The sequence below is a fragment of the Archocentrus centrarchus genome, chromosome 4 (assembly GCF_007364275.1).
Source record: "Archocentrus centrarchus isolate MPI-CPG fArcCen1 chromosome 4, fArcCen1, whole genome shotgun sequence".
Classification (NCBI taxonomy): Eukaryota; Metazoa; Chordata; class Actinopteri; order Cichliformes; family Cichlidae; genus Archocentrus; species Archocentrus centrarchus.
In genome coordinates this window covers 33,399,772-33,425,217 of record NC_044349.1, presented here as the reverse complement: position 1 = coordinate 33,425,217, position 25,446 = coordinate 33,399,772, and the positions used below count along the sequence as shown (strand labels likewise).

The window sequence follows — 25,446 nt, the reverse complement described above, 5'->3', positions numbered from 1 at the left end:
AAACAATTTTAACCATTTCCAGTTACCTACAAATATATTTTTTTTTATTTAACTGAATAATAAACAATATAGCACTATATCCATCTTGTAACCATTTCATATAGCTAGTTGTTTATAGCTAGTTTTTAAAATGCCCAAATGCATTGTCGTATTGGTCTACACAACTGAAGTCTATTATGTTTTATATTTCAAAAGCTATTCCTCATTGTATTTATGCCATGACACTGGAAAAACTGCCAAAAAAATTGATAATTGGTAATCCAATTGTCCAACAAATGCTTGGTAAAAGGGCACCAATAAAATTGGCCACATCTGTAGTGTCTTACCTAGGTTCTGGTGTCTGATGCAGTGTGACAGGATAGAGATGAATGCAGCCTGTTTGGCCTGCTGTTTGAAGCAGAAGTAGGAGTCACTCCTGTAGGGCAAATGCAGGTAGACCGGAAACTGTCCTGGCATTCCCGACAGCGGTGGAGCAAAGTCCTCTTTTGCACCTGAAGCAAAAAAACAAAAAACCAAGTAGCTGACATCATTGCTTAAAGCTGTAAGATTAGCACAAAGAAAATACTGACAAAATCACTGTAGTGGCAAGGTGTGGTTTGGAGTACGGCTGCAGGAGAGAGATGGGGCAGTGGGTTCAGGGAGGAGCATCAGGGGACGATGGGGAGTGCAGTTGCCTGACATGAGTTTTGATGATGTGCTTTGTGGTTTTTATCCAGTAGCTGGCAGGGAGAGAAGAGGAGAGCCCAGGTGAACCCTGCTGTAAAGACAGACAAGTTTCTGTGTAAAATAAATGATTAAATTACCTTTGTGGGAAAGCTGGAGTGTTGTGTGTGCATGACTGAATAATGGAATTCATGCCACAATCACTTTTATTACATGCATGCTCAGAAATACATGCAAGTTCATTTAGCTCGTTTGTAGTTTTTCACAAAATTTAGCAAAAAATGCTGATAAGAATTCTCCTAAATTTACTAAAACCGATGTTATCAAATCTTTTAAACTCAAAAACAATCAATATATTATAATCCTTGTATTCCAAGGCTACCGCTCAATTTTAATAGCTCTGGAAGTATGCCATATCTGGCAACTTCCTCAAAATGGCAGCATAAGGTTAGCAGGCTATCATGTAAAAGTCACAAGCTGAGCCTGACAAGATGACACTGAGCAGTGGTAAAATGGTCACAGCTGATCTCTTTGACTTGAATAACTGAATGTCATTCTTTCTAGACATAGACACTATAGACATAAATATGTCCAGGAACACCTATATGTAAAGTTTAGACAATATTAAATTGCATATGTTCTCTATTGGAATATAGTATGACACAGACTGGAAATCTTCTAAAATTACTTGGAGGATCCAGGCTAATGATCACTTTATTGTGATACTTGGAAGTTTCAAAGCTATATGAGAGCCCAGTACCATAAGGTAATGTCTACGTGAAGATTGCAGATCAAATGTCTCATAAACTTGGGTTCACAAATACCTAACCACATATTTTTATTTAACTAACTTTTCCTGTTTGAGTCTTGTATGTTAATCAAAGTGAAGATTAAGTTTGATTGTTTCTCACTTAAAAAAAAAAAAAGTCAACCCAGAGGTGTTCTAAAACTGGAAAACAGTAAACAAGTAAAAGAAATTCATTCAAAACCGGAGACCAATAAAATAACAATAACAATAAAAATGAAAGTGAAGAAGTTGTAAAAAAAAGAAATCTCTCAGTGAATGCAAAACAATGATAACTGGCCTCTGACTCAGCAGCTCCTAAGCCCCACTGACAAGAATAGTGCTGTGCTGTATCTTTTATCTGTGCTTAACCATATTTTGTGGACCATAAGGCGCACCGCATTATAAGGCGTAATATCAATGAACTGGTCTATTTTCATTCATAAGGTGCACCGGGTTATAAGGCACATGATAAAATGTATGTGGAGCGAAACAAAAGCGTCAGGTAAGTCGAACTTTAGTCAACTCATTCACACTAACTCAGGCTATTGTTCAGTTGCAACAAATACAGAAAAAAATACACTCACATTTTAAATCATTAATCTTCTACAAATCCATCAAATTCCTCATCTTCAGTGTCTGAGTTGAACAGTTGGGCAATTTCGGCATCGAGAATGCCGTGTTCCCTCTCGTCATTATCTGTCATTATCTGATTGTTACTGTTTTGTTTCGGCTGCGTCACACAGCAACTATTTAATTGTTAATAAAAGGGCAACTTTTGCTGCCAATCTCTCGCCATCTTCTTCAAGGTCTTAACAGACACTGCATTTATATTCTTTTTTAATGAGGGTAAGAAAAAGTCATGTCTTCATTTTATATATAAGCCCTTCATAAATCCTGTGCACCAGTATATTTACCATATAAGCAAAGAAAAAAAACATTTAAAAAAAAGGAAATCCCTTTTTGACTCAACACCAAAAACCTGAAAACTCCACTGTCACCAAGTTTTGTGTACATACAGCGCTTGTACTGCGTCCCTCATATGCTGTGGCATTACCCGGACCTCTCTTCAGCACCGAGGGGGACAGCACACTCACCCCCAGACCTCGATTCATCCTTTAGCAATTTCTAGCGATTTTTGAGACAGCCGACAGCAGGTTTTGTTGCACAAAATTTGGCAACAGTGCCGATCGCTAGATTATGCACAAATGTACGGGCCAGCATAGATAAAAATAGGCCGGAACATGTAGAATAAAATCCATCATTGTTTTCTGCAGTGTACTGCGTACGGTTTCCATGTTTGGAACAATGCTTCCACTTCTTGTTGAGTTTATCTCTAGTGGCTTTGGCTTCTTTCTACACCTGCTGTGCCGCACTCACAGCTTGTTCCTGTCTAATATCATAGGTACAGTCATTTTGTGAATCAATGATGGCCTATTTTAGAGAATTCAATGAGGTCTTTGAACTGATCTGCCAGACCGGAGGCCATATAACTGCAGACCACAGAATGGTGCAGTGGTGTGGATTCCTCGGCCATCAGCGCTCAAATTACACAGACCGACCGACATTTTCTAACTATTTGAAAAGCGTATACTGAGTGTTAACACCCCCCCCCCCCCCCCCCCCCCCCGCCCCCTCCTGCGCTTTGTACGCTCTGGAAAAGGTCGAGATTTGTGAAGCGCCCCTTACACAAGTCGCACTAAAACATTTTGACAGATTTTTGAGTGCAGTGTACCACATATAATTGATTCAAGGTCAGTAAGCACAACAAGAATTCATACATAAGGCGCACCGGATTATAAGGTGCACTGCCGATTTTTGAGAAAATTTAAGCATTTTAAGTGCGCCTTATGGTCCAAAAAATACGGTACATGCTGAAAAAGATCTGCATGTGTACATATTTGATATTGCCCTCACATTAGTCCCCTGGCATAGTAAAGTCGTTTTCACTCATCTCACCAACCTTTTGAGGTGGATGGGCAGGACAGATGGACAAGTAGATAGGTAGGTGGAAAGAAAGAAAGTTCTACTCTTTATCCTAGGAACCACAAGTAAGCCAGCAGTCAGAGTGCTCTACAGCCTTTGATGAGGCCTTTAACACCGGGGAATCGCTGCCAATACACCTGTTACCTGCCCTTACTTACCATGAACAGCTCTTTAACACAGAGCGTATCACCGCTGAAATGTCAGATCAAACAACCTTTGAACAATTCGTAACCGTTTGTCCTATTTGAAGAATTCAAATGGTTTTTGAAAGCTGAGAAATTGGGTTATTACAGTAATTGTTACCAGAAGTCTGTGAACGATGTGACATTTGAAGTATGTTCTGTCACCGACAGTGGGTTCGGTGTTAAAGGATGGGCCTTGATTATTCAAGGCCTCATATATAAGAAGAAGGATCTTAAATTCAATTCTGGATTTAACAGGTTGCCAATGAAGTGAAGCCAAAATGGGAGAAATATGTGCTTTGATTCTAATCCCTGCCAGTCCTCTCGCTGCAACATTTTGGATCAGCTTTTCAGGGAGCTTTCAGGACAGCTGGACAGTAGTGTTGTAGTCAAGACCACCTAACCCAAGACCAAGATAAGACCAAGACCAGAGTGTATCGAGACCGAGACAACACCAAGACTTTTAGGGTCCAAGACCAGTCGAGACCAAGACCGAGGGAGGGCGAGACCGAGACGAGACCAAGACCGAGTGCCTGACACTACGTGACCCAATAGAATGTGAAACATGATAAAAATCCCTTCTCAAATTGATCTGAAAGATCCACATTCCCATAAAATCATCCTGATATTAAACACTCACAGCTCAAATAAATATAACCATCTTTATTTCATACTCCTGGGTGACTTCCATCATTTATCACAGAATGTAAAACAATTCATATTCATAGTTCATCACAATAGTCTTAACTTTTCTCTGCCTTTCATAAACAATGCATAAAGTTGTGCTGATTTTAAACCAACAATCCTTGTAAAAATGGGTGCTTTTTCAAAACCACATAGCTAAATGTGTAAAACTGAAAAAATGGCAAACAATCATCAACAGTAAGAACTAAAGCCTTATACAGATTAAAGCTGCAGGATGTAGCTTTTATAAAAAATCTGGTTTTTACATATTTGTTAAAACTGTCATCATGTCACGACAGTATGAAACCAATAATCTACATAAAAAATGGAGCTCCTCCACCTCCTCCCTGAACCACTCCCAGTCAAAAGCAACCAATCAGAGCGAGGAGGAGGGTCTTAGCACTGTCAATCACTCCTGGTGTATGCTACTCAATGTAGTTGTGTGCGATACTTCAAGATTTGGTATCGATCCTATGCCAAGTAAACACGGGCCATTATCACCGATACTGATACCAATAGTTTTTAATAATTATGAAGAATTTCCATGAAGTTTAACTGGTTTGAGATTTTTTTCCTTTGGATCATTAATTAGTTAAAACCCAGGATAGAACTGGGCAAAGTTTATATGTAGAAAGTAAAAAATACTTTATCAAAATAAAAGTTATTGTTCTGAAACAATAGAACATTAACAAAACAGTTTTCCCCATACATTGATGTCTGGAATTTTTTTTTTTCATAAATGAAGTTTACAAAATCATCACTCAGGAACAAATGCAAACTGTTTTCCAGGTAGATTGTTCAGAAAGTATTATTAAAAAAAATGAATAAAAAATGTCCCTTGGTTCACTAATATTCTACAAATTTAAATTTAAATTTGATTTAAATGTTTCATAGCAAAGTCCTTTTTTTTTCCCAAATGAAATATGTTATGCGTCACATGACAGTATAACAAAACACTGCGGGGAGGGGAGGAGCAAAGCGTGCCTGCTCTGTGTTGTGACAGGAGCGACACTTAGACAGTCAGCTCGCATTTTTGATGAACCCGCAGCCACAGGAGAGAAACTGAAGCCAAAGTATCGATCTCATTACATTGATATTGATCAATACCAATACAACGTTGGCATCCATATTATCGATATTAGGATCAATCTGCCCACCACTAGCTCAATGTACTAATGGCAGAGAAACAACTTACTTACTTCTCTGCCATTACCATTGGTGGTGGCCATGGTAACTTCAGGGTTCTAGCAAGAAATATTTCTCACCCCAGTGCTAACACTAATGCTAATTAGTAAGCTAATGCTAACCACAAAATGCCGCTCCCACTTGTTAACTGAGTAATGGGGCCTAAGATGTAACTGGAAAGCAGCAATCAGTTTTTTTGGACGTGTAGTTACATTTCTCAAGGTGCATGTCAGGTTTGGTTCAGAGAGGATTTTCAGTTATGCACAAAGAGCCAATGCAGAACTCTAAATCAGGCCTTATTAGAGCGATAGAATGATAATTTTTGCATATAATCCAGAAAAGTTACATTTATATATCAAGCATTTAATGTGTCCCAGAGTGCCGTTTCCTTCCACTGTGTTTGCAGAAATCACATAAAAAAACATACACAACAAAAACATAATCCAGATTCCTCAGCTGCTAAAAGCATTTCCTACATTTGAATATCAGCCACCATGTTGTGAGCATAAACTATCACGTTTTTAATGCAACAATAGGAAGTGACATCATCCTGCTGGGAACTGTAGTTATTTTATTCTTGAAGGCCTCTCATAGCTCTACTGGTGCTGAAAACTAATGTTTGACTATGGCTTTCTGAATACAAGTAGGGCTGCAACTATCAATTATTTTAGTAATCAAGTATTCAATTGATTACTCTGTCAATTAATCAAGTAATTGGATAATAAAAGATTTCACTCCTTTGAGAGGCAGAGGAGGGCAATCTTTGTTGGATTTGAATCAGTACGATTTGCATCCAATAAAAGCAAAGATGTTAAATAAATTGGACAGTATTCTGGCAATTTAGTGATATTTCCAGAGCTGTGGTCTTGACTGGTGTTGAAATAAAATCCCGAGTCCACAAGGTCTGAGTCCATGACAAGACCGAGAACAAATGCGGTCGAGTCCATGACAAGACCGAGACAATAAAAAAGCGGTCTCGAGACAAAGACTGATCTCAAGTACTACAACACTACTGGACAGTAATGAATTCCGGTAGTCCATACCAGATGTAATAAATGCATGAATTAGCTGTTCAGTATCACTCTGAGAAAAGAGGTTTCTAATTTTAGAGATATTGCACAAGTCCAAAAAAGCCCTCCTACATATTTGTTTAATATGTCCATTGAAGAACATATCCTGGTTTTGTGTGCACATGGGCAGAGCCGTGTGTGGAGCCTGTTACAGTGCTCACACTTGTGTTTTTCACTTTTGTTTTTAACTTGTATATAACTCTGTAATATTTATTTACTTAGACAAGGCAACTTAGTGAAGTTATGCCCTCTTGAAAGATGTTAGTAGTGAGATTTGGTCTGTTTTTTTTTTTTGTTTGTTTGTTTTTTGTTTTTTGCTGTGAAGGTGCTTCTTTCTCTTTCTTGGTCTGCCGTTGCACATGCAACATGGCCACTTACACCGAGGATCAACCAATTGCACTGAGGCCAGCCGGCATGGCGAATAGGACAACTAACATTCCTGAAGAGCTTTGGAGACGAATGCAGAAGAGGATAAAACAGTGCACAGGAACAGCGAAGGCTAAATGATGGAGGCTTATGGAGAAGACGGGATATAAGCTGCGTGCCTCTCTTATCATAGGCAACGTGAGATCGCTGGCTAACAAGATGGACAAGCTAACAACATTTAGTCAGGAGTCAGACGGGGTACCAGGAATCTAGTGTTATGTGCTTTTCAGAGAGATGGCTACTCCAGGATATTCTGGATGACATTTCCATTGATGGCTTTCAGACTATTCGGGCCGACCAAATCTGCACAGAGAGCGGTAAGCACAGACGAGGAGGGCTCACTGTGATAGTTAATAATCACTGGTGTAACCCTGGTCACATTACCATCAAGGAACATAAAGGCTGCCCAGATATTAAGCTGTTGGCTGTTGGACTCCGGCCATATTACTTACCATGGTAGTTCTCCTATGTTTTTATTGTGGCTGTTTACTTCCCCCGCTCTGCCAACCCGACATCAGTGTGTGACGTCATTCATTTGACCATAGCATGTCTCCAAACTCAACACCCGACTGCCTTTAATACCCTATCAGGTGACTTCATGTCACTATGGACAAGACACTATAAAACTTCAGTCAGTATGTGGACTGTCCCACCAGAGAGGAAAGAACACTGGACCTGCTTTTTGCTAATGTTAAGGACACATACAGCTTAAATGCTACCTAAACAACAGGACGTGGGTAACAAAGGCCAATAAAGCTCTCTTTAAAAACAAGAAGAGGGCCTTTAGAGCTGGAGACAGGGAGGAGGTGAGAACGATCCACAGGGAACTAAAGACAACTATTAAGGAGGCTGAGAACAATTATAGGAGAAAGCTGGAGCAGAAACTCCAGCAGAACAACTTGAGGGAGGTATGGAGTGGAATAAGAGGTCCAAAAACAACAGAGGAATGGAGGGCAGTGTGGACAGGGCAACAAGCTAAATCTGTTCTTTAACAGGTTTGACATTGCAGGCTGTGCCACTCAGCTTTGTGGAGTACTGCACCATGTCTTCAACATGAGTCTCCAGAGGGTCCCTGTGATGTGGAAGATGTCTTGCATTGTTCCTATTCTGAAGACACCACGACCCAGTAATGTCAAAGTCTTCAGGCCAGTGGCACTGACATCCCACATAATGAAGGCCATGGAGAGGCTCATCCTGGATCAGCTCCGGCTCGTGGCCCAGCCATTTCTGGACCCCCGCCAGTTCGCCTATCAGCCCCACCTGGGAGTTGAGGATGCCATCATCTACCTGCTAAACTGACTCTACACTCACCTGGATAACCCAGCCAGCCAGCACTGTGAGGGTCATGTTTTTTGACTTCTCAAGTGCATTCAACACCATTCGGCCTGCTCTTCTGGGTGATAAGTTGACTGTGATGTAAGTAGGTGCTCCCTTGTGTCCTGGATAGTTGACTACCTGACTGGTAGACCACAGTATGTACGCCTGCAGCACTGTGTGTCTGACACGGTAGTTAGCAACATCGGAGCCCTACAGGGAACTGTCCTCTCTCCCTTCACCCTCTACACCACAGACTTCAGCTACTGCTCAAAGACATGCCATCTTCAGAAGTTTTCTGATGACTCTGCAGTAGTTGGATGTATCAGCAGGGGTGATGAGGATGAGTACAGGATGACGGTGAAGGACTTTGTTGCGTGGTGCTAGCAGAACCATCTAGAGCTCAACGTGACAAAGACAAAGAAGCTGGTGGTGAACTTGAGGAGGGACAAGGCACCGGTGGCCCCTGTGTTGGGGGTGTCAGTGCTGACACTGTAGAGGCCTACAAATATCTGGGAGTGCACAATGACAATAAACTGGACTGGGCTAGGAACACTGATGCTCTATAAAGGAAGGGCACCTGAGGTCCTTCAACACGTTCAGGACTATGCTCAGGACCTTCTATGAGTCTGTGGTGGTGAGTGCTATCCTCCATGCTGTTGCATGTTGAGGCAGCAGGCTGAGGGCACCAGACACCAACAGACTCCTGACAGCCAGTGATGTTGTAGGGGTGGAGCTGGACTCGCTGATGGCAATGTCAGAGAGGAGGATGCTGTTTAAGCTGCAGGCCATTATGGACAATGGCTCCCACCCACTCTATGACGCAGTGATGAGACACAGGAGCACATTCAGTGCAATACTCATCCCACCATCACAGCGAAGGAGAGCTTTAATGCTGCTAATGTGGGTGAAATGCTCTGCTTATACACCTGAGTGCTGCAGAGTTTAAACGAAGCATCAAAGCAACAAATTTGTATCCAGGATTTTTTATAATTGAATTATTTGAGTTATTCGAGGAATCGTTGCAGTCCTACCAGTCTTGAATTTTCATGATTTGCTTTCAACAGTGGTGTCCTTCTCGGTCATCTTCCATAATGTCGACTTTGGATCAAATAGCAACAGATGGTGTGATCTGACACTGATGTGCAGTACCTTGCCCTTGGAGCTAAACTATGATCTCTTTGGAAGTTGTTCTGGGTCCTTTGGTTACCATTTGTATTAACTGTCTCTTCCTTTTGTTATCAATTTTCCTCTTGTGGCCACATTTGGGGAGGTTGACTACCGTCCTATGGACCTTAAACTTCTAAATAATATGTGCAGCTACATTGAGATGGTCTTATAGCCTGTACCTTGATTGTGCTTGTCCATAATTGTTGTCTCCTGAGACAGGTCTCTCCTTGGGCTTTCTGTAGTCCATGTTGACTAATTACAAGTTAGAAGATACCTGTGATGTATGTTAGTTAGTTAGTTAGTTACCGTATTTTTCGGGTTATAAAGCGCACTTAGAATCCTTAATTTTCCTCAAAAATCGGCAGTGCGGCTCATAATCTGGTGCGCCTTATGTATGAATTCTTGTTGCGCTTACTGACCTTGAAACAATTTTATGTGGTACACTGCACTCAAAAATCTGTCGAAATGTTTTAGTGCGACTTTGATAAGGGACGTTTAATAAATATCGAAATTTTCCAGAGCGTACAACAGGAGGGAGGGGGGTAACACCCAGCGTACGGTTTTCAAATAGTTGAGCGCTGAAGTCTGACCGCCAATGGCTGAGGATCCACACCATTGCACCATTGTGTGGTCTGCAGCGATATTTCCCTCCGGTCTGGCAGATCAGTTCAAAGGCCTCATTGAATTCTGTAAAATAGTCCATCATCGATTCACAAAATGATTCTGACAATATTAGACAGGAACAAGCTGTGAGTGTGGCGCAGCAGGTGTGGAAAGCAGCCGAAGCCGCAGGAGATAAATTCAAAAAGAAGCTGAAGCATCGTTCCAAAAATGGAAACCGTACGCAGTAAACCGCAGAAAACGATGATGGATTTTATTCTACATGTTCCTGGCCTATTTTCATTTATGCTGCCCCGGATATTTGTGCGGAATCTAGCGATCAGTGGCCGGGGTTGTTGCCAACTTTTTTGTAACAAAACTCGCTGTTGGCTGTCTCAAAAGTTGCTAAAGGATCGCTCGAGGCCCGGGGTGTGTGTGCTGTCCCCCTCGGTGCCAAAGAGAGGTCCGGGCGATGCCACAGCGTATGATGGGACGCAGTACGAGCACCGTATGTACACAAAACACGGTGACAGTGGAGTTTTCAGGTTTCCATTGTTGTTTTTTTTTTAAAATATTTTTCTTTGCTTATATAGGTAAATATACTGGTGCACAGGATTTATGAAGGGCTTATATATAAAATGAAGAAATTACTTGTTCTTACCCTCATTAATAAAGAATATATTGTAGCGTCTGTTAAGATGTTGGAGATGGCGAGAGATTGCCAGCAAAAGTTGCCCTTTTATTAACAATTAAATAGTTGCTGTGTGCCGCAACCAAAACAAAACAGTAACGAGACTGACTCGGATAATGACGAGAGGGAACCTGGCATGCTTGATGCTGAATCGCCCAACTGCTCAACTCAGACACTGAAGATGAGGAATTTAAAATGTGAGGGTATTTTTTTGTATTTGTTACAACTGAGCAATATTCTGAGTTATTGTGAATGAGTTGACTAAAGTTCAACTTACCTGATACTTTTGCTTCGCTCTACATATGTTTTATCATGCACTTTATAACCCAGTGCGCCTTACGTATGAAAATAGACCCGTTCATTGATATTGCGCCTTATAGTGCGGTGCGCCTTATGGTCCAAAAAATACGGTAGTTATAGTTTTTTAGTTGTACCATAATTTTTAAACAGACCAGAAATTCAGTTTGGTTCAGTGCAGTGTTAATTTCATTAAGGGAATATTTTCATCATAGTTTTCTTTACCGACCCTTTTTTTCATGCCGAAAACGAAAAGATAACTAAATAAAAACTACCTAGAAGGATAAAAACGATGACGAAATTAATTGACACATCAACAAATGAAAACGACACAAAAATGCTTGGCGGGGAGGACATCCAGTCAGAATTATTTAATTTTGTGAAAGGCAGACAAGTTAGGAAAACATCAAACGCACAGTTGCACAAATTTGCTCTAAACCCGGGAAGACCAAACTAGCCTGTGATTTGTCTTTACTTCCGATAGAACTCAGTTATGTAAACAATGTCAGCAGGGAGAAAGCGAAGTCCTTTGACGTTGTGACAAACAAACGATGTGTAAACATGTGGAGCGACTATCTCGGGTAAAAACACGACAAATCTTAAAAGACATCTGCAAACCAGTCACCCAGATCTCTATGCAAAGGTGAGCATTTTAATGTCATGCAGGATAAAGTGTTTTTCCCAGTTTAGCGTTTGTGTTTAGAGAAAATCTCCACACCACAGTGGATTAGCCTTTCCTAATCTTAGTCCTGAACACTGCCCTGTACCTTTCAGAGCGTGTCCTACTGTAAAACGCTCCTATTATGGTGGTGTTAATGATCAGGTGTGTGGGAAGCAGGTGAAACACTAATGTTAATATTATTATTAATATTCCATAATTTTTAATAAATGCTTAATTTTGTGTAAGTGTTTATAATGACTAATTCAAGGGAACTGAACAAAAAGCATTTAAATTTAACGCCCTTTATATTTTAGTCGACTAAATCGACTGTAGATTTAGTCGACTATATTCTTATGATAATTCGTCGACTAAAACTAGACTAAAACTAAAACTATTCAGATGACTAAATTATGAATAAACGAAATTACATTTCATCAAAATACTATAACTAAAACTAAATCAAAATTTGCTGTCAAAATTAACACTGGTTCAGTGACAATGTGGATTTTTCTTTCATTCAAAGAAGGGTTCCATCAAGCCATTAGCTGGGGTTCCATTCAAATACAGTGCATGACAGGACAGGTTTCTAACTGATTATCAGTCATTAAATTTTAAAATAAAATTCTTCAGAAATAAAATGTAACCAGTAAAATGTCACTGGGTGTATCACAATTTGTAAAGGTACACAGTATGGCAGGCAAAGATAGGCAAATGGACATAAATGCTGAAATAAGCATAAAAAGGTAGTGAAAATTCCAGAAAAAAATCCAAGTGAAAATAGGATGCATGGGATATGTATACATCATGTGACCGCATGAGTTCAGTTTGTGGATTGTGGATCTTGTACTACTGGAATAAAACAAAATTAATATCCATGAGATTTAAAACAGATTAACCATCTTTAGCAAAATGCCAGTTTCTCAAATCTGGGACAAATAAGCCGTTTTAATAGGTGTTTTACTCACTGTTTTCATCAGGAAAGCATTTGTCCACAATGGCCATGTATTCCTCCTCTGTGGTCAGAATCTTGCCCCCTGTAGGCAGCAGCATTTGGTGTGCAGGAACGCCTTCAACAAAGGTCTCATGAAAGAAGACACAAGAAAAAATAGAGGGGGGAGAGAAGGAATAAGAAGGGCCTGTCATGCTGATACCATTTAATTTACCAACATCAGTTTCACAGGCTCACCTGCAGGCTGTCGTGACACTCCAGGCAGTAGTTGGCTCGCACCACCACGTACCGCTCCCGCCACTTTCTGGTGTCATCAAAGTAAAGGACACTTTCCTCATATAGCGCCTCATCCTCCTCTGAAGCCCCCTGGTGAACACAAGCACAGATGCCTGAAAATTTACTGATGCTTATCCTGCAAGTAAATTTAATTCACAAACTCAGTTTCAAGTTCCCATATTATGCTTTTAGGATTTTATTCCTGTCTTTTAGTATTTTAATTTGTATCTCAAGCAAGAGTTAGATAGAAAACAATACAAGTAAGCAACTAGAGGCCTGTACTACAAAGCAGGATTGTGTCTTATCCAGGTAACTTCAGGGTTAACCCTGGGTTTTCTGTACTATGAAGGTGGATTGCTTCTTATTGGGGTAGATTGCCATAGTAACTTATGCTGCAAACCTAATCTTCTCTGGAACAGGTTATGTTCCAAATTAGAGAAACAAACAGAAACAAAACAAAGCACAAAAGTCACACAGGGGCCAAAACAAAACAAAAAGCGGCAGCACAAAGCCGGGGAAAGTCCCTAACCCCAAACACCATGAACGAAGCAGGGCAAGGGCCAAAACAGTTCAGGAGGGCCAAGGAGCAGAACAAAAAACAAAACAAAAAACACAAGGCCAGAAGAAAAAGCGACAGCACAAAGCTGGAAAACAGTCCAAAACGGGGTGTCTGAATGGGGCAGAACAAAAGTAAAATAGTTCAAAAAGTTCAGGGGGTTGTCCAGGCCAAGGGGCTGGCCCACAGAGTTCAAAAAGTTCAGAGGGACATCCAGGCCAAGGGGCCAGCCCACAGAGTTCAAATAGGTTGGGAGGCCGTCCGGGCCAAGGAATCAGACCCAGAGGCTGAGGAACATCAAGAAAGCGAAACAGATCAGGGGGCTGGCCGCGATCCCAGCGGCGGCGGCGGCGAGACAGGACAGGAGGCCGACCGCGCTCCCAGCGGCGGCGGCGGCGAGATGAAACAGGAGGCTCGGACTGAGCGTGACCCTTGGGCTGCAGACGTGGCTCAGACTGAGCTGGACCCTTGGGATGAACGGGGCCCACCAGGCGAGGCTCCAGATGCGCAGGCTGGGACTGTGGTGCAGGGCACACAGGTGCTTTATTGAACAGCTGGGACTGCTTGGGGAATAACCTAGGTGCAGGTAATGGAGACGGTGTGGAAGCTGACTGTGGGGAAGCTAAGGGGAACGAAGCTGACTGCGGGGAGGCTGACTGTGAAGCTGACTGCGGGGAAGCTAAGGGGACCGAAGCTGACTGCGGGGAAGCTAAGGGGACCGAAGCTGACTGCGGGAAAGCTAAGGGGACCGAAGCTGACTGCGGGAAAGCTAAGGGGACCAAAGCTGACTGCGGGAAAGCTTAGGGGACCAAAGCTGACTGCGGGAAAGCTAAGGGGACCAAAGCTGACTGCGGGAAAGCTAAGGGGACCAAGCTGACTGCGGGAAAGCTAAGGGGACCAAAGCTGACTCCGGGAAGCAAGGGACAGTGACTCCGGGGAGGCTGAACTGCGGGAAGCTAGGACCGAAGCTGCAGAGGGAGCAGGAGCAGAGGGCACTGGGACCGAGGAGACAGGGGCTGAGGAGACTAAACTGAGGATGAGGAGACTGAAACTGAGGAGGATGAGGAGGCCGGGATGAAACTAAACTGATTGGAGGAACCAAGGGATCAAAGAAAGTGAAACCACTGGTGGGAGCAAAGCTGAGGCGCTGACTGTGGGGACCGGGCGAGCTAGCACTGGGGGAGCTGACAGAGGGAGAGCTACAAGGGCTGGAGCTACAGTTGACTGAAGTTGCAAGGTAACTGGTGGTGCTGGCACAGGGGAGGGCTGAGACAGGGAGAGCTGGCACAGGGAGGCTGAGACAGGGAGAGCTGGACAGGGGAGGCTCAGGGGGACCGACCTATAGAGGAAGCAGGAGCTGAGTGAGCAGGAGCCGAGGGCTGTGGTGCAGGCTGTGGTGCAGGCTGAGGCAGCGCTGGGTATGTAGCCATGACCTCCAACGACTGGAGCTTCTCTGCAGGGTACAAAGCCGTTTCCGACAACTCAGGCTGCTTATAAGAGCTCACAGTGGTCTCCTGAAGCTGGGGTTGAGGGTGAGCCATAGCTGACCTCACCCGAGGCATAGGTACAGGTGCAAGGATGGGCCGGTCCACAGCCGTTCCCACCCACAGAACAGGTACGGTGCAGAAACGGGCTGGTCCACGATCATCCCCACCCGAGGAACAGGCACGGGTGCAGGGACACTTTGAGCTCTGCGTACCCCCACCCTAGGGACAGGAATGGGTGCTAGGGGCTCAGGCACAAAGGAACCCTCAACAGCAGCAACAGTCTTAAGGGGGTCAGAAATAGAGTCCAGGGCTACCTCAGTAACTGCAACAACAGTCTCAATAACATCCTTCGTCTCCAAACATATAGTCTTTTTACATGCCAAATTATTGGGAATGGTTGTTTCACGGGTCTCAGATGGAAGAGTGAGCGCAACAGACGGAATGATTTGTTTGACATAGTTTTTGGTTAAGATGGGTAAAGAGTCCAGAAGTCAAGGGTGTTCTAACATCAATCCATGCAGCCTGTGTGCTATGGTGTCCTCCTGCCCATCACAGGGTTGCCTAAACCAAAGAATACACAGCCTGGAAACTAGGTCACACATATTTGACTTGAAATCTTCTGGGGGCAGATTAGTTGCGTTATTGACCACTGTATTGTCCATAGTGTGAGGAATGCAGTTTTTGTGAAAGTGTGGCAAGGCAGATGGAGGTGCTTTACAGTCAATTATGTGAGTGTCTGATATGGCTGGTTCAGGAGCTGAATTTGCGAGGTGGCTGCTGGGTGACCAAAAACTGTAATGTTCTTTGTGAAAACTTGGGTTTGAAGGTAAATGTTCATTTTCAAAGTTCAATTCTGGTTCAGGCCTGAGTGATTCAATTAACAGGGGTGAATCCAAGATTTCCACAGCTTGACTCACCATGGAAATGGCTGCTGGCAGAAGTATGGAGTGTTGGCGATCTTCACCTTGCATAACCTGCGAGGGCAGAGCCAGGTGGGTCTCCGTCTGACCGGGAGGTGATGTTGCGGTGGAAATGCTGTTTGATGTGGTGATGGAATATCCCAAAAAACAAGCAAAGGATTCCAGAGGAGTGAGACCAGGGGCTGGTGGTGAATAATCCCTTCTCCAGCACCGTGAGCCCCTCTTTTTGGGGCGAGAGGTGGGTGTTGGTGAAGGAGAGATGGTGGAATATGGCGAAACAGGTGACAACGTGAAGCTGCCGAGCCTAATCCCCAGAGGCTCGGGTGGCGGCTGAGTGGCTGTCGCACGGCACGGCTGGCGAATGATGCAGCGGCTGCTGAGGAGGAGCGTGTGGTGAGTGGTGATGCTGGGGTCCCTTTCCGAAGCTGGGACCTCCCAGGGCATGGCGTGTGTCCCGAGAAGACGTCTCGGGAACTGGAGCAAGCCAAATATTCCACCCCCACTTTTCTCTCGCATGGCGAATAGCCGCTTGCTGCCGCTCACGCAGAGTTGAGTTCGCTGGGTCCATTGTGTGGTCGCGTCCTTCTGTCACGGATGGGTGGTGTGGCAAGCAGGGTGGACCCAAAAGTAGAACTCCAAAATAGGACTGAATGTAGGTGAAGATTTATTTACAGAAATGATCCAAAAGTACACACAAACTAGGTAACTTAATGTAGCAACCCGACCCATGTAGCTAATAGGTAAACATCATTTAAAGACAGGGGTATTGTAGTACTATGGGCGGGGCCCTGGGTTCTTTAATTTATTGGCTTCCGTACTAACCTGTATTGATAAGAAATTTGGTGATTGGTGCCTCCACTTAGCAGAATACAACCCTTTGGCCTTTAATCCTACTAAGAATTGTTATCATCCAGTGTTGAAACACGTTTTCTCTGGTTCAAATTTAATAAACAGGGGAAATCCTTACACGAAAGAAATAACACACACAGGATTCTTAACCTCAAAATATAGAATTTAGTAATCAAAATTAATATTTGCAACTTCAAATAAACACAATAAGAGTACAAAATAATTACTTCAATTATGTCTCTTCAAAACACCTGTAAATAAATCAAATTACTTGTGAAAACACTAGTCCTGCAGCTCACACACACACCCACACACTCAAGCTGCAACTCAATATCAGTCCTTTAAATAAAATAAACAAACGGTGCAGGCCTGTGTCGACGCTGGGGTGCGGTGTGGTCAGAAACTTTATGACCCTTTCGCTTGCAAAGCAAGCAGAACAAAACAATAAAATAATAAGCACGTGCAATTTGAGTAGGTTGTACACAACACAAAATGCGTGAAAGTGCAGTGAAACTAATTAAGTGACATACTACTTTATTAGCAAACAAAATGATTTGGTCCACTATTGTTTTAACACAACTCACTTATGAACTTTATAAAAACTGTACATGAACTATTAGTTATTTGAACATTTTAAAACTATTTACTCATGCCCATAATCATTATGGACTGGGCTACACCCTCCCTCTTCTAAAAAGGTAGATGTCCTCATCTAACCCTGGCTCTTCTGCCTGAGGTAGTTAAGGGTTTCCTTTCTTGTTTTGATGATCTCTTGAAAGGTGTAAACTCTCTGAATGGATTAATACCTTCGCCCTGTGAACCAAGGTTCAACTGAATAACCATCCCATGATGCACAATGGTTACAGGTTCCTCAGTAGGATGTCCAGGTTCATCATAAGTCAAGCGTATGACTGGCTTAACTTCGCGCTGAGATTTCCTAACTACTGGTGTCTCTTTGCATTTCACAGCTCTTTTCGAAACAGAAGGAGATTCCTGCGTCATCTCAGTTTCTGTAGGCTGGGACTGCAACTCTTCATCTTCCGATTCTTGAGAGCTAGTGTCATCCGACAACTCCTCTCTTTGTCTAACTGGGTCAGTTTCACTTTGCTCACTGTCTGACACCTGTGAACTCTCATCAACAGAACTTGGGTATGGTTTCTCCAGATGGTGAGTGTGCGAAAGCTGTCGTTTCACCTCATCCATATCCAAGGATGAGTACTCACGCACACCTTCAAATTCCAAGTCTGATGAAGCAGAGTCGCTGGTTACTTGCTCAGACAACGAAGACTGTTTGGGGGTTTTTCTTACACTCTGCAGCCTTGTGACTGCTGGTTTGTGACTTTTTTTCTCGTTTTCCACTGAATGTGGCATTCTGACCAGGTAACCAATTGGCAAGAGATGATCTCTATGGAGGGTTTTAATGACTCCAGAGCCTTGTTCTGGCTTCACTTGATAAACAGGTAGATTGGGCAACTTCTTCACTACCACATAGGGAGTAGATCTCCAACGATCTTGAAGTTTGTGTTTCCCCTTCAGGCCAAGGTTTCTTAACAACACTCTGTCACCCTCTGCCAATGGTTGATCTCGAACATGTTGATCATAACGAGACTTGTTTCTCATGTGATTTTTGGTTGCGGCTTCCATTGCTAGTTTGTAAGCCTGTTGCAGATCTTGTCTCATCTGTTTGACATACTTAAGATGTGACACTTCACTTGTCCCATCCACAACTGTGCCAAAACAAATGTCAACTGGAAGTCTTGCTTCACGTCCAAACATTAAAAAGTAGGGAGAATGTCCTGTGGCATCATTTTTTGTGCAATTATATGCATGCACTAGATGACTAATGTATTGACTCCAGTTCCTTTTGTTTGCTGTGTCCAGCGTACCAAGCATGGACAAGAGTGTTCTGTTGAATCGTTCAGGTTGAGCATCACCTTGTGGGTGATATGGGGATGTGCGAGACTTTCGTATGCCAAGCATAGAGAGAAGCTCCTTTATCAAGCGACTCTCAAAGTCTCTGCCTTGATCCGAATGGATTCTTGCGGGAAGACCATAATGCACAAAGTATTTTTCCCACAATACTCTTGCAACAGTAGTAGCTTTTTGATTTTTTGTAGGGAACGCCTGTGCATATCTCGTGAAATGGTCTGTCACTACTAACACATTTGCAACCCCTCTACTGTCGGGTTCTATTTGCAAAAAGTCAATGCACACTAAATCTAAGGGACCATTGCTAGTGATCTGATTCAATGGAGTTGAATGCTGGGGAAGAGTCTTCCTGGAGACACATCTTCCACATGTTTTTATATATTGTTCAACTTCAGCGATCATGCGGGGCCAATAGAATCTGTCTCTGAGCAGCTCAGAGGTTTTGTCTATTCCCAAATGTCCACAATCATCATGTAGTGACCTGAGTACTACACTTCGGTATCGCTGTGGCAAAACAAGTTGATTTATCTCTCTATCTGATGGTGTTTGTCTGGTTCTATATAGAACTCCATCTTTTAGCTCCAACTTAGAGATTTCTCTGCTAAGCAAAGCAACATCGGGGGGATCATTTTGAGATTGAACATGCATCTTGCCAGCTTCAAGAGCTGTTTTCACTGGACTGATGACAGGATCCAAATCTTGTGCAGATTTAAGCTCTCTTGGGCTTAGCTGATCAATGGCATCTGAGCTCAAGTGCGTTGGATAAGCATACACATCAGGGATGACCGTCGGTGGGACACCAAGTTAGTCAGCCAATCTAGTAGGGACACTGGGTGTTTCAACAACACAAGCTCGCCTACAGATTGCTTTAATGCCTGATGGTGGAATGTCTGTCCAGTTTCTGACATCTTCAGTTGCGTACTGTCGGGAGAGCAAGTCAGCGTCAGTGTTCTGACGGCCAGGACGGTACTGGATGCTGAAGTCATAGGTAGCAAGGGCAGCTAACCAGCGATGTCCTGTGGCATTTAGCCGGGCGGAGGACAGCACATAGGTTAAGGGGTTATTATCAGTTCTTACAGTAAACTTAGCTCCATACAAATAGTCATGAAATTTATCTACCACTGCCCACTTCAGCGCTAAAAACTCTAGCTGATGGACAGGGTATCGCAGTTCAGAATGGCTAAGTTTTCGGCTCGCAAATGCTACAGGCCGTAGACCTTCTGGGTGTTCCTGATATAGCACTGCACCTAAACCACTCATACTGGCGTCAACATGCAGTATGTATGGTTTACTTGGGTCTGCAAATGCTAACACTGGAGCATTTATGAGACAGTCAATGATTTTTCTGAATGCATCTCGACAGGACTGGTCCCACCGTTCGCCAAAAGGTTCAGATGCTTTGAAATACACCTTAGAGGTGCCTGGGGCTTGTGCTTGTCTCCCTTTCTGAGCTGGGGGGTAGCCCTTTGTAAGTTCAGTCAGTGGGCGAACAATGCTGGAGTAGTTCGCAATGAATCTCCGATAGTAGCCACAGAAACCAAGGAAGGACTTCAAAGACTTGAGATCAGTGGGTTCCTTCCAGTCTTTTACCACGTTCACTTTCTCGGGATCAGTGGCAATACCAGATTCTGAGACAATGTGGCCCACATATTTAACACTTGGTTGACAAAACTGGCATTTGTCAATTGACACTTTTAGGCCAACCTCTTGCAAGCGATCCAAAACTTTCAGCAATCGTTGTTCATGCTCCTCAAGAGTCTTTCCAAAGACAATAATGTCATCAAGATAGACAATGACTTGGAGAAGGTGCATATCACCCACGGCTTTCTCCATAAGCCGCTGAAAAGTGGCTGGGGCTCCAGTGATGCCCTGGAGCATCCTCTCAAATTGATAAAATCCGAGGGGACAGATGAATGCGGTCTTCTCCTTATCCTCTTCAGCCATGGCTATCTGATAATATCCACTCCGAAGATCCAGTACTGAGAACCATCGGCTGCCTGTGAGGCAATCCAAGGCATCATCAATGCGCGGCATTATGTACTGATCCGGTATAGTGCGACTGTTCAGGGTCCGATAATCGATGCAGATCCTGATGGTTCCATTCTTTTTGCGCACTACCACAATGGGTGAGGCATAAGGACTTCGGGACTCTTTCAGAATGCCAGCAGCCAGTAGCTGCTGTATGTGTCGCCTTACATCGTCAATATCAGCTGGGGCTAAGCGACGTGATCGTTCTCTAAAAGGAGTGGGATCACTGACACGTATTTGGTGCTCAACTCCTCGTGCCAAACCAACATCCCATTCATTGAGAGAGAAAGCATTTCGTCTCTCAGCAAGTTTTCGGCTAAGCCGTTTCTTCCACTCCTCAGGAACTGGTGAGTCTCCAAAATCAAAGAGCTCGGGGTCAAGGAGGTCAGTGGTTGAGTTGGAAGGCTGAGGTAAGGCTACAGTATCTACTGCATACATTTCTGCAATGACAGTGCCAACCTGAATAGACGTGGGTTTTTGTGATTCATTGTGCAAAAGGACAGTGAAACTATTGGAGTCAATGTCTCTGTTAGGGAGCACTCCGGGCTGTACAAATACACCAGCCGGAAGATGCTGCGTCACAGGAGCTTCAACAAGAATAATGTCTTGAGAAGAGAAAGTCGGTTTCTCCACTTTACAGGTGGCATAACACTTCTCACCAGGAGCTATGGACAGTAGGCCTGGGCCTTGCCATTTCACTTGCCCAACTGCCTCATCAATAGCTTTTGACTGGGGGTTCAGGGTTTGTGTCTGTAGCTTTTCATAGACTGCTTGTATTCTCAAAGAGTGTACTTTGTTCTGACTGCCACTTTCTTTTGAAAGCTCCCACAGTCTGCGGAAGAGAAAGGCATTAGTGCCTACAATGACAGGCACTTGGCTGCAATGTTGTGGCTCGGGACACACAAGAGCAAGAACAGTGATTGGCCCTTTTACTCCTGCCAAGTCCTCTGGGAACTCCATGTCCACTACCACATAACCTCTGTAAGGGTACTCTGAATCAGCGAGACCCCATATAGCTAGATGAGAAATAGGACGAATAGGGACATGTGACAGATGTTTCTTGTACCACTCTTCAAAGATAATGGTTACAGTGGAACCAGAATCCATGAGGGCATCACAAGGAAGTTCATTAACTTTTATTTTTACCACAGATGATGGACCTACCAGACCTTCAGGTAAGTTAGTGTCTGTCTCTAGAATATGGACTTTATTGACTCTAGCAATAGATTCATCGGAACCTTTGCTGGATTCTTTTGGTCCACAAGTTGCTCCGCGCACTTGGCGAATGAGCTTTTTTATGACCTTCTGTGTATTTTCTGGAGCTGTGCATTTTGATGCAATGTGCCCATTTTCACCACATCTATAGCAGAAATATTCAGAAGACTCTGCTACAAACTGGCTTCTAGAAGTAGCACACTGTGGATTTGCAGCTGTTTTGTGGCTAGAATAGTTCGCTGTTGCGGTTGAGCCTGATTTGGTTTTCACAGTCATCACACTTATCTGTTCCTTTAGAGCTTTCAGTTCTTTCTTTAAAGACTGTATTTCGGGGTTTGACTCAGCTCTTACTTTCTTCTTATCCTTGGACTTTTTTGTAGTTTTATCATTTTCTGATTTAGACAATTTGTTCACTTGCTCACTCAGGGCGGATTTTAATTCTTCAATCTCAGCTCGAAGTTCAAGTTGCTGACTATTTGCCAACTCGTTTTCCTTTTCCACCTGCACTGCATGCACACGCTGGCGGTGCACAGGTTTGCTGAGACTGTGCCTGGCGGCTTCACGTTCTTCCTCCGCACGAATTTCTTTGAGCAAGGTTAGGAAAGCAGGAGGATCATGCCTCCTCTCTCGCAAGTTCAACTTAAGCAACATGAGATCAGACTCAGTTGCTCCTTTTATAAGCTGCTCAAGCCTAGCTTTGTTGGCTGCGCTAACTGGGAGACCACCTCTCTTAATTACTTTACAGAGGAATCTTTCAAGTCTGCGCAAAAACTCTGACAAGGGCTCACCAGACTCCTGGCGAAGAGACCTGAAAGACAAATAAAGGTCTTCTCCTGACTCTGAGGTTCCAAAAGTACTTTCTATTGCTTCTATGTACTCCAAATGACTAGCATCAGGATTCGACAAGCGTACAGCCTGAAGGATCTCCAAAGCCGGACCTTTAAGACTCTCAACTATCCTGCGTCTTTTCTCTTTTTCTGAACACTCATACTCTTCTACCATAAGCTTGGCCTGTTCAAGCCAGTTATCCAAACACTCCTCACCTAGTGGAACAGGGCTGATTCCAGAAAAAGTCCTTAAACGTCTATAGTTGTTGCTTTCAGTGGGTTTTGTGGTTTTATGCAACACTTCCCCTACAGCGCGAATAATAGACTCTGGAGTGCTATTCACTTCTGTGGCGGAACCACACATTGGATAAATGTCTTCCATTGTTTTTCCTTGTTCTTGGAGGAACTGTGCTAGTTTCTCTGAGAAATCATCTGCACTGCTCTCTTTGCGCTGAGCTACCACTATCTTCCAGCCATGCCCCCTGGCAGGCAAGAAGACTTCACATGGGACTCTAGAGGGATCGATTGGCTCACGACATTCGCAAAGCACGCTTAATGCCTGGTGTTTGGCGTCAAACATTTTTCCTCTTACCCTTACTTTTCCCAGTGCTTTTATGGTTTCCAGTGCTTCCTCAATGCAAGAGATGTCGTCATCTTCGGGGACTCCAAGTACCATAAGGGCATGTGTTAGCTCTATACCCTCCCCTCTACACCAGTTACTTAACTCCAACTGCGAGGAATTACTCAAACTTGCCATTATTTTGTCTTATGTGCTTGCAGGCTTGACCATGAGAAAGAGTCTCAACTACTTGACATTAAAATTTATACCTTATTAGGGAAAATATCCCAGCGGTGCCTCCAATTTGTGTAGCACCCGACCCATGTAGCTAATAGGTAAACATCATTTAAAGACAGGGGTATTGTAGTACTATGGGCGGGGCCCTGGGTTCTTTAATTTATTGGCTTCCGTACTAACCTGTATTGATAAGAAATTTGGTGATTGGTGCCTCCACTTAGCAGAATACAACCCTTTGGCCTTTAATCCTACTAAGAATTGTTATCATCCAGTGTTGAAACACGTTTCTCTGGTTCAAATTTAATAAACAGGGGAAAATCCTTACACGAAAGAAATAACACACACAGGATTCTTAACCTCAAAAATATAGAATTTAGTAATCAAAATTAATATTTGCAACTTCAAATAAACACAATAAGAGTACAAAATAATTACTTCAATTATGTCTCTTCAAAACACCTGTAAATAAATCAAATTACTTGTGAAAACACTAGTCCTGCAGCTCACACACACACCCACACACTCAAGCTGCAACTCAATATCAGTCCTTTAAAATAAAATAAAACAAACGGTGCAGGCCTGTGTCGACGCTGGGGTGCGGTGTGGTCAGAAACTTTATGACCCTTTCGCTTGCAAAGCAAGCAGAACAAAACAATAAAATAATAAGCACGTGCAATTTGAGTAGGTTGTACACAACACAAAATGCGTGAAAGTGCAGTGAAACTAATTAAAGTGACATACTACTTTATTAGCAAACAAAATGATTTGGTCCACTATTGTTTTAACACAACTCACTTATGAACTTTATAAAAACTGTACATGAACTATTAGTTATTTGAACATTTTAAAACTATTTACTCATGCCCATAATCATTATGGACTGGGCTACATTAATACAACTGAAGAAATGGTCAGATGGCAGAACTGGAACAAAACCACACCTCCATGAGGGAGGACACGACAAGGAACAGAGGGAAACGCAGACAATAAATACACCAGGAATGACGATGGAAAACAGGAAACAGCTGGGGAGAACAGGTGGACAAAATCATACTAATGAAACACAGGAAGCAAAACTCCACACAACACACAGGGAACGCAAGACTGTCAAAATAAAACAGGAGACACCAAACAAGATACACGCAGACTTAACACAGAGGGCTGGCACAGAGGAAAACTAAACATGGACCAAGGAACAGCGAAAAAGACAGAACAGACAAGGGAGACAGGAACAAAGGGAACTAGAAAACCACAACTGATAAGGCCAGAACTAAGATGAATAAGGAAGATCAAAACAAAACTAGAAAATAACAAAACCCAGTGAAACAGAACTAAACACAAAATGCTGGGCATACGGCCCAGAACCATGACACTGTTGCCCATAGTCTACATATATCTGTGTTTATGATTGGTCAGATACATCATCCTTTCATGTGAACATACATGGAAACCCTGGGTCTTTTGCTTCGTCTCCCTCCCCTCACCTCCAACTGATTGCAGCAGATGACTGCCCCTCCCTGAGCCTGGTTCTACTGGAGGTTTTTTCCTGGTAAAAGGGAGTTTTTCCCTTCCCACTGTCGCCAAGTGCTTGCTCAAAGGGTGCGTCTGATTGGTGGGGTTTTCTCTCTGTTATTGTAGGGTCTTTACAGTAATAGCTGACGCTGTGATTTGGTGCAATATGAATAGAATAGAATAGAAAAGACCTACCAGCTTCGTATGACCATTTATCCTGTTTGCTAATGTTAGGGTAAGTGAATACACATAACGGAAAGATACCCTGGGTATGTTAAACTTGCTTCATACTACAGGGCCCAGGAATCTATGTCTCAATGATGCACCCATGTAAGTGGATACAGCTTACTAATCTTTCTTCAGTTTGTACCTTTTGTCTCTTTTGCACA

At 43.2% G+C, this 25,446-nt stretch overlaps 1 protein-coding gene across 1 annotated transcript in view; it reads right to left on the bottom strand.

The window, feature by feature from the left end:
• Positions 1-25,446, bottom strand: part of niban1a (niban apoptosis regulator 1a) — a 173,682-nt gene that overhangs the window by 76,859 nt on the left and 71,377 nt on the right. Inside the window, exons 3-5 of the mRNA XM_030728390.1 lie at positions 12,900-13,028; positions 12,679-12,793; positions 327-491 (exon numbers count right to left, since the gene is read on the bottom strand). Of these exons, the coding sequence (XP_030584250.1) occupies positions 327-491; positions 12,679-12,793; positions 12,900-13,028 (409 nt within the window). The remainder of the gene's footprint in view (positions 1-326; positions 492-12,678; positions 12,794-12,899; positions 13,029-25,446) is intronic.